The following is a 10,271-nucleotide window of genomic DNA, read 5'->3' on the forward strand; positions in this document are numbered from 1 at the left end:
AGAAAACAAGTTTTCCTTATCCGGAGTTCCCCTTTAAGGGTACAAACTCACTGGGTGGATCCACAGCGAGCTTCTTGCTGCAAATTCGCAGCAAGACCCCCTGCGGATCCCTGCCCTGTACAGTCTATGGGCAGAAAAACTCGCAGCAGAATGCACATCCAGCTGTGAGTATGTCCGCAGCCCGCCCCGTTAACCCCCCGGCCGCCAGAGCGTATACATCACCAAGTCCCCGCTCCGGCTTGCTTTGGGGCTCTCGGTGACTTCACGTCTCGCTCAGCTAATCAGTGCGCTGCGGCGGGGCAGCGCACTGATTGGCTGAGCGGGATGTGCCGGGAACCCCCGAAGAAAGCTGGAGCGGGGACCAGGTGATGTATAGGCTTCGGCAGCCGGGGGTTAACGGGGCGGAGTGCTGACAAACTCGAAGTGGGATGTGCATCCTGCTGCGAGTTTCTCTGCCCATAGACTGTTCAGGGCAGGGATCCGCAGCGTGTCTTGCTGCGAATTTGCAGCAAGAAACTCGCTGCGGATCTGCAAAGTGAGTTTGTACCCTTATACAGAAAACCATGTCGAGCAGGACTTTTTTTAATATTTATGTATATGTATTAAGGCAACACAGTAAAAAGTATAATACTTACTGTTTAACTACATTTGCTCCATTTAATTTTATGGATATGCTAAGAATTACACTTTAAACTTACCGGTACCTCTTGATGTACCAATATGGGATAAGTGTGAACAGACTCTCAAATGACACAAAAAAATGATTCCGACACCTGAGTTGCAAACAATTATATTGAGGCTATAGTCATGTACAATACTTAAACAGAAAGTGCAACCTGAAACAGTATAAGAAAACAAATCATGGAATGAAACGAACATAAGAAATATTAAATACTAAAGGACTTAAAAAAAAAGAAAAAGATATAGAGAGTATTTAACAAGACCATACTCTGACAACATTTTAAAGCCTGTTCAGTCGTGGCATAAGGCTGCCTTGGATTAGGCCATATTAAAGCGTTTATCCTCCTTTCAGGCACATATCCTGGCTGGGAGACTGTTAGGGGCCTTTTACAAAGGCCGATTATTAACAAGGAGGGTTGGTAGAAACACCCCTTCAGCCAATAATCGGCCTGTGTAAAAATGTCAGCGGTCAGCAGAGGAGCAGGTAAACGCCTTATCCTTCGCAGTTTGTGCTGTGCTAAAATAGATCACTGTCGGCTGCACATTTCCATGTGTTAACAGGAGATGTTTGTCCGACAGCAACATTTTTTAAATGGCCGCACAAATGATGCAGAGATTGTTCGTGCTGCCCGGGAGCATAATCGATCATGCCTTCAGCAAGATCAGAGCTCAATTGCAGTGCCTTTAGATCAGCGCTCGGTTGTTTCCATAGACAGTCCTATACTGGGCCATCTTAAAGGATCCATAAGATCAGGTCTGTTTAGCTTCAGGTTTGGTATACATACTGCAGGTATGTATCTATTTCTTTTTTCCCACCATTATTCTGGTGTATTTAGTGTTTTTCGCAGTGCGTAACATTTTGTGCATCAATTATGAAACAGTTTGCCCTATTTTTGAACATTTTACACCAGCTGCGCCATTTTTGAAATTTTTGCACATGGACAACAGATTTTCAAGCAGGACATGAAAAATGCGCAAGCGCAGAAATTAATTTTTAATTGAATGATACATTCCCCCCATAATCTTGTTTAATACTACACCTCAGGCTGCTGTGATTTAAAAAACTAAAAGTTTTTTAATGCTGCTTTCTGTGTCAAAGCCAGATTTAGATTAAGCAGGAATTAGAAATGTAAGTCCTTCCTTTATGTTACTTACTGCTGTTGAATTCCCCTATGGCTTTGGCTAAACTAACAAAGGGAAAAAGAGCCACAAACTTACGCTTTTGTCCAAATACCAAAAACTCCAGCCTATAGGCGCTCTTCCTGTGGCCACTGTGTGTGTCCATTAAATGCAGGCGGCAGTGGCAAGTCTAGTTGCCACCTCGTATGATGCTATACTACTATACTGATAATCTCTCCAGGACAACAATGAACCTGATTTCAGTTAACAAATTTTGTTGCTCAGCATTTTTGTTTGATAAGATATATTACAAAGTTTCTTATATTATCACTTATACCAGGGATGGGAAACGATCTGGCATAATGGGAATTGGGAAATAAGATTTTTGGTTGTTTTATTTGTATTGAGTGGTCCATGTGTCTAAGGCTCTGCTTGGGTCAGCTATTTAGCTACATAAAATGTTTCTTTTTTTTTTTTTCTTTTTTTTTCATTTTATAGCAAAAGTTATAAAGTAAAGTTATAAAGTGCTGGGTGGGATTTTACAAAAAAGTAAAAAAAAATGTTTAAAATGGTGAGAAGCCCTACTGTGCCACTACAACACAATGCCTTTTAAAATCAAAAGGCAATTGTGTAAATCAAGGATGCCAGCACCTTAGAGACTGCTTTCTTGCAAAAATAGCACCACACCCATCCTCAGGTTGTGTGTGGTATTACAATGGAACTAAGTGCAGAATTACAGCAAAACTGAGGGCCAGTGTGGTGCTGTTCCTGAACGAAAGGGGCCAGGATAAAGCCTGGATAACCTTTTTCAGCTCTAGCTAATTGATGGCTCCAAACAAGGGACACCCTCACATTGTATCAATATGTTATAGGAAAAAGGTTATTGGATCAGTTCTCAAATTATTTTTGAGAACTTACGTAAAAATTTTATCTCGGTTCAACTTAATGTTAACTTTTAGAAATTGAAATGTTAAATCAGCATAGGACTTTTGTATAAGAAGCAAGTGCTTATTGTGTAATCTTCATCCATTATTATACATAGACACACACACACACACACACACACACACACAAACACACTCAGGCATACAGCAAAGCCCTGTGTACAGATGCCACAATTTTTTTTTTATCTGTCAGAGTCATAGAGGGCTTATGCTATGCTACAAACATGTATGAGTCCTAAGGGTAGGTTGACAACTACCACCTTTTTGGTATTCAGTCCTCAGCTCCAAATAGGCTACAGCAATTGTTATGAGATCTTTATGTTATTAATGCAGCTGCACCTTTCACACAATGGGCTGTGGTTACAGATGCTGATATAGTTCCCTGAACTGCTGTATAAACCTCCTGCAGCAGCCGCTGCACATACCAGCCGCGGCTGCAGCAGTAGCTATATACCCGGGAAAAAAAGCAGTTTAATCCCCAGGCGCGTGACAGGCAGCGGCAGGGAAGTAGTCATCTGGATGGCTCCCCGCCCGTATCTAGTCACCATGCTCGGAGAGGATGAATGACAGGCAGAGAGGTCCTTTACTGGCCTCTCTGTCTGTCAATCATCCCTCCAAGCGTGCTGACAGGCAGAGAGCGGTGACTAGATATGGGCAGGTAGTCGTCCAGATGACTACCTCCCTGCTGCTGCCTGTCACGCGCCCGGGGATTAAACTGCTTTTTTTCGGGTATACAGCTACTGCTGCAGACGCGGCCGGTACGTGCTGCCAAAACCATGTCATAAGCCACATGTATATTGCTATGGTATTTACCATTTGGCTTTATACTGCACCAATAACTTATGAAGAACACATTCACACAGCTATGTTTTGGATCCATCCTCTAATTGTATATATCTTGCCATTTCCTTTTCAAAGACCTTGTGACATTACATGAAATACACAGGAGGAATGGGACAAAATTACAGTTGTGTGAATGCCTCTTAGGCTAGAAATATGAATCTACTATTTAGATTAGTACAATAAGTAAAAAAAAGGTATTCATTATCTAAACAAGTTATCTATCACAAAGAAGACCAATATATCAATCCTCCCCTGGGTGGGATCTTAATAGGGCGGCACAATACCAAAGATTAAAACCCTGTGGAGAAACATGAGCAAAACACACACTGGTACTCTGTATAGGATCAACAACTAGTCTGTTAAATAGAATGTAGACAAAATTATTATCCAACTCGCGAAAAACGTGAAAGTCTGTTTTGTTTTGAAAGTTTTTTTTTTTTTAAATGTGTATTGTGAAGACGTAACACTGAAAAGTATTAAGTCCTGGAAAGACGACTGAAAATATTTTAGTGATTTTTTTCTTCAGTATGACTCAAGTGATGACGTGCAAGCTCACCAGCATCGCGAAATCTGCGTTGACATATTTGGCACTGACAAGGCTTCCCGCCAAAGTGGGTGTACTTGTGACGGGTAAGATGGGAAGTTCTTTTGAAGGCTTTACCACAGACCTTGCAGACGTGAGGCTTTTGTTGAGAATGAGCAATGCTGTGCCTCTGGAGATAGGATAGATACTCGAATATTCTAAAGCACACAGGACATTTATATACCTTCCGTGGGGCTGAAGATTTTGAGACCCCGGCGTCCATACTGCCTGACGGCGATGTACCGGATGAGTTACTTAAGCCTATAGATAGAGGTTCCTCGACAACAACAGTATAAGGCATTCCTTGACTGTCAATAAGCAAAAATCTCCTCTGCGTAGAGCTTTCAGTTTTATCTTTTTCTTTAAAATGTACCATCCCGCCTTTTATTTCATCAGTAGGTGAACTTTTGGCTTTATCTTTTGACATGCCATTTGTGTCAGTCTTACATGTAACAGAACTGGTATTATTACTATAAGTACTAGGTATAGTAGAGGTTTGCCTATGTGGCACTTGCTGATAGAACATTTTCTGACATATTCTCCCCACGTTATGTGTTGAGGTTGTGTCATCACAAATTTTTATTCTTTTATACGGGTCAGTAGTTCTAACAGGATGTAGAACATTATTCTTTAATACAACCCTCTTATTGGAATAGTTAAATGGAATCCCATGACGAAGACTGGTGTCTGGACAGCAAATGTCTTGAATACCTTGGGAAAGTGGTTCCTTTTTCAGTACATTTGCTGTAGCAATTTGGGTTTTGCTACGTGGATTTGACGCTTGATTTTTTATTTCGCTGTAACTGATTTTTCTATCTTGACTAAAATGTACAGAACTCCTTTCTGGGTTGTGTGGAAGAAAAGAATGACCAACATCACTAACTAGAAAAGGTCTTTTATTATTCACCGCAGCAGGTGACCTTGTCATGTTTTGGGCTTCCTTCCCAGAAGCTGTAAGTGCTAAGCTTTTTCTGTAGTCCTTGGAATTGGACGTTAAGTCAGCCCAATTGTCTACAGAGGGTCTATAGATGTCTTTCCTTTGCCGTACACAAACTTTTATCATTTTACCTTGTTCAATAGATTTGAATCCATTGACACCATCGGCATGTCTAATTTTATCTTCTACCTTAAAAGAGTCTTCATTCAGAGCAGTATGCACTGGCTTCTTAAGAAGTCTTTCTGTTGCTATGAACTTGCCATGGTTCGCTTGGAGCATTTTTGGTGCAAATATGCCTTTTTGATGATTCATAATTTTCATACTGGTGGCTGCCATTTTTTAAAATCCAGATTCCATTCAGTGTTGTAAGTCAGATAACAGATTGGAGGGAACCTACAGAAGAACATGATACTGTTAGTAAAACAAGGCTTCATCTTACAAATGCTTATAAACATTCAGCAATGCCTAGAATGTATTATTTCCCTTTTTATCTACTATATTTAAAAGAGAAAACAATGTAGAGGCTTTGTGTATGTTTTGTGTATACAGTCGTCCCTCAACATATGATATTAATTGGTTCCAGGACCAATTGTATGATGAAAATATTGTATGTTGAGACCAATATTCTGTAGAAAACTGGCCCAGGTAAAAAGCAGCACAGGACATGTAGTATCACACTATACTTGGAGAATCACTACTAGACAGCCAACCAGTGCATGCATTTCAGTTATACTGGCGTTTTACCAGTAAAATGGCCAGCAAAATACCAGTTTCATTGGTTGATAATCTAGTTATTTACATGTGCTGCAGCTCTTCACTGTCTGTAGCATTGTATGTTCAGTCTGGTCTCAAGTTACAATGGTCCAGAAAGGACCATTGTATGTTGAAAATATTGTATCTTGAGGCCATTGTAGGTTGAGGGATCACTGTACATATTTCAGATGAGGCATGTCCGCCATCTTGATTACTTCTTGTCTTCTGATTGGACTCTCCTTATGCAGCATACATTTCCCAGGATACCTCTGGCTTTGCAGAGACAGGAGTGGGCAAGTGCAGTTATGAGACTCTGCCTCCTCTATTTGCAGCAAGTGACTGAGCTTGCGTCTCCAACTCACATTATAGAGTATTACATGACTATGTCTGTTTCTTTGTGATAGGTTTCTCCCTGTCAGCTGTTATTCAGACAGCAGCACCAAGCTTCATTTTATAGGGCATACTTCTGAACACAGGCCCTATTACACCAACAGATCTGACGACAGATTATCTGCCAAAGATTTGAAGCCAAACCCAGGAACAGACTATAAACAGAGAACAGGTCATAAAGGAAAGACTGGATTTCTCCTCTTTTCAAATCCACTCCTGGGTTTGGCTTCAAATCTTTGGCAGATAATCTGTTGTCAGATCTGTTGGTGGAATAGGGCCTTAATAAGAAGGCAGCCACAGAGTAGAGACAGACATCCTGACTATGTAGTCTACTGGGTATCACAGGATTACAAGACTAATGAAATTTCAAGACATATGAATGTAAAGCCCCTTTTACATGGAGAAATATTTTTTTAAAGCGAGTGCTGACCTGTGCAGTTGGCACTTACTGGAAACAGAAAAAAATATTATGCTATGGGCATGTAATTCCTCCTACCTGATCACTGAATAGAAAAAAAACAATAAAGTAATATAATGGTGCTGGAACGAATGCTAAAGCTATGCTTTCACAGTTTCATGGGCCATAAATAAAGAATTATTCTTACCATTAATTTACTTTCCACTAATCCTGTAAGACAGCACCATAATTGAAGGTTGCTCTGCTTGTGTCTGTAGGGACAGGATACAGAACAGTTTAAAAACCTCTCCCCTATGCACCTCCCCAGTGGTTTCCAAATGTTAACTATAGAGTGCAAAGAGTGGAAAGTAAATTAACAGTAAAAATAATTCACTGCATCCTCCTTCATGATCACCACGATTGGAGACTTACCAAATTAGTAGCTCCCTAGGGTGGGAGGGGTGTCTGTAGGACACTATCAATTCTATAAACTTATTAGACGCTTGTGCCCCGAATAACAGGCTCGGAGTTTGCCTTACTTTTATAAGATTCTTTAATGGCTGATTTATCCAATGCGCTATAGTCTTCAGAGACCTTTTTGCTCCAGTATGCCGCCTTGGTTTTGCATGAACAAGTTGCCATCTACCTGCCAAGGGTTAGTGACTGCTAAATACTAAATAATTTTAACATCCAAACAATGAAACTGAAACTTCCAGGCCTGGAGTCCAATTTCTTTTTGGCAGAACAGGGCTATGTAAGTTACCCTGACTGGACACTTTTGTTGACTGAAGGGAATATCTAGGATTAGAAGAATTAAAGATACTTTCTTGCTAAAACAGCACCACCCCTGTCCCCAGGTTGTGTGTAGTATTGCAATTCCGCTCCATTAACTTAAATTAAACTGATTGCAAAGCCACACCCAAACTGAGGACAAAATTGGTTCTACTTCTGGAAAAAAGCAGCCATGTTTTTCTAAGCCTGGGTAACTCTTTCACTGATTGATTGGCTGAGCCAGTGCCTCCCAGCGAGACCTGGAAGTGGTGATATGCAGGGCCATAGACCATAATAGCACTACTACGCATTACACCAGATTTCACTGCGAAGCTCATAGTGTGAAATCCACTGTGAAATTTCCATGAACGAAAGAATTTCCGGCAAACAGAAATACTATTTTCTGCCTATTCCTATTTCTCTAAGGGTATATTCACACGGGGGGGCTCGCTGCGAGATTCTCGCTGCGAGCCCGGCAGGTCCTGGCAGTTCCCATACACTACATACTTGCTGCGGTCTAAACGACCGCAGCGAGTATGTAATTATACCACCCTTAACCCCTTCTACTCCCGCCGGCTCCCCCGCTGTAAGCAGCATACATTACCTGTCCTTGCTGCATGGGTCCGGCGTCCTGCTCTCCCGCCCGGCCAATCAGTGGCTGCGGCTGGGCAACACACTAATTGGTCGGACGGGAGAGCAGGACGCCGGACCCGTGCAGCAAGGACAGGTAATGTATGCTGCTTACAGCGGGGGAGCCGGCGGGAGCAGAAGGGGTTAAGGGCGGTATAATTACATACTCGCTGCGGTCGTTTAGACCGCAGCAAGTATGTAGTCTATGGGAACTGCCAGGACCTGCCGGGCTCGCAGCGAGAATCTCGCTGCGAGCCCGCCCGTGTGAATATACCCTAAACCTGGGATTGGGATTTTCCAGGCAGGAGACAGTTTTGGAGTAGGAGGATGAGGAGGATTTGCCCTCACAACAGCCCATGGGCGTCACTTGATTATGGCTGGGGGGATACAGAGGAGCCAGAGAAGACACCTCCCACCAAGGACAGCTTGTTCTTTCCCCTGGGCAGCCAGGCTCATACACACAACTACATGCTACAGTGCCTGCGCAATGCCTGGATTTTTACCAGTGCAGAGTACTGGGTGGCCACTTTGCTAGATTCCCGTTACGAGGACAACATTGCATCCTTAATTCCACCAGTAGAGGGTAATAAAAAGGTGTGGGAAGACAAGTGCAACCTGATAGATGCTCTACTGTCGTCATTCCCATCTGTCAGAGAAAATTCATTCAAAATTTGCTTGCGCAAAACTTACAAATTACAAATCTTTATTGGTTAAAAATACACAATGATAAATAGAAGAGTCAGCACCGATGAATATTGTGGTACAGGATATAAAATAGTATACTGCAGCAGCTAAATGACTGTTAATGAATTTAAATATGCCATGGTACGGCTGCCGGAAAATCAGTAGGGAGTATTGCACATATGGTTACTACAGTACTGGGTATAAAGTAAAAGTGACTAGTGCATAAATAAATATGGCGTACTATGGACCCCGATGCTGTATACATGCAATCCCTACCTCATTACCTTAGATCGTAAAGAATCCTGACAGCCACGAGCCCCAGCGCGCGTTTCGGCATCCACATTTGTCAAGGAGCATGACCAATATACATATACAATAATAATACAAGAAAATGTATACAAATTTACAGGACTGTACCTTGAAAGACATGGAGGAGACCTTGTAAGTTAACAATATTGCCACCACAGCAGCATGTACCCCTCCTTTTGGGGGAGCACAAAGTTCCTGTAGACAGTGAGATTAGTAGCCACTCATTCTATATTCCAATTGGCTGCCACTACCTTTGTGTCTAGCAGCATCACACATGCCTCCATTACCCTGCTGTTACTATGTTACATGCAAGGCGACATACCCATTTAACCCCTGCATTGTTACAAAAGATATTCTGCCACTTAGATATCACAAATTGACCATAGGATAAAACAGCGTGACCAGAAAATATGATATTTGTTATGTCCTAGACTTAGCAGGCGTGCATAACAAATATATCCACAGATGTGAACAAACATGGATTGGTAACTGCTATAACATAGGTCTAATGTATGTCTGGCATAACCCAGTGTTAAACACAGCAATATGAGCATAGTAATGTAAGCGTGCACGCCTAGCACATCCCTGTAAGTATATAATATATCCACCATGCTTAGTACTTGCTGGTATGTCAAGATTCTCCGGCCATTATCACAATGCAACATCATAACAAGCTATTATGTGTCAAAAACCTAAACATTACAACATGCATAACGGTTGCAACATAGACCTGCAATGTATTTATTATGTCCCGAACTTAGTGAGGGTGCATGATAATATAAGTTATAACCCATGAACAGATAAGCATGGAGCGGTTGTGGATACAAGTTGGATCAACAGTATGTTTGGCATATCCCCAAGTTAGACACAATGATATGAGCGTATAGATGCCGAGCACATCCCACGAGTATATACTATATCCACCATAACTACAGATATGTCAGATAGAACGATGCCAGCAATGCACAACCTATAATATGTTGGAAAACTAATCCTTACACCATGCATAATGGATGCAACCCAGACTCTGATTTGTTTTACATTTATAGAACCACCTGCCAATCCTAACTCTGATTGATAGCACCTTCTTTGCACATAGTAAGATTCCCTCCTGCATACATTATAGCATTACACCTGTATAAGATAAGAGAGATAGAGGTAAATACCCACAGATGCTGGGGGCATGAATCTCCCGGGTAGTAGATAAGCCTGGTAGGCGGAAGTGTCTAT

At 41.8% G+C, this 10,271-nt stretch overlaps 1 protein-coding gene across 2 annotated transcripts; it reads right to left on the bottom strand.

Moving 5' to 3' along the window:
- Positions 1–3,471: 3,471 nt before the first annotated feature.
- On the bottom strand, positions 3,472–10,271 carry LOC138770037 (uncharacterized). 2 transcript variants are annotated; one of them, XM_069948901.1, is made up of 2 exons: positions 10,212–10,271; positions 3,472–5,500 (listed from the first exon to the last, which is right to left on the bottom strand). In XM_069948901.1, exon 2 carries the CDS (start codon positions 5,441–5,443, stop codon positions 4,094–4,096), a length of 1,350 nt encoding a protein of 449 aa, XP_069805002.1. In that variant the 5' UTR covers positions 5,444–5,500; positions 10,212–10,271; the 3' UTR covers positions 3,472–4,093. The 2 variants fall into 2 exon arrangements, with proteins under 2 accessions (XP_069805002.1, XP_069805003.1); XM_069948902.1 differs by having other exon boundaries at positions 10,208–10,254.

This window comes from Dendropsophus ebraccatus, chromosome 12, assembly GCF_027789765.1.
Source record: "Dendropsophus ebraccatus isolate aDenEbr1 chromosome 12, aDenEbr1.pat, whole genome shotgun sequence".
In the NCBI taxonomy this organism is placed as follows: Eukaryota; Metazoa; Chordata; class Amphibia; order Anura; family Hylidae; genus Dendropsophus; species Dendropsophus ebraccatus.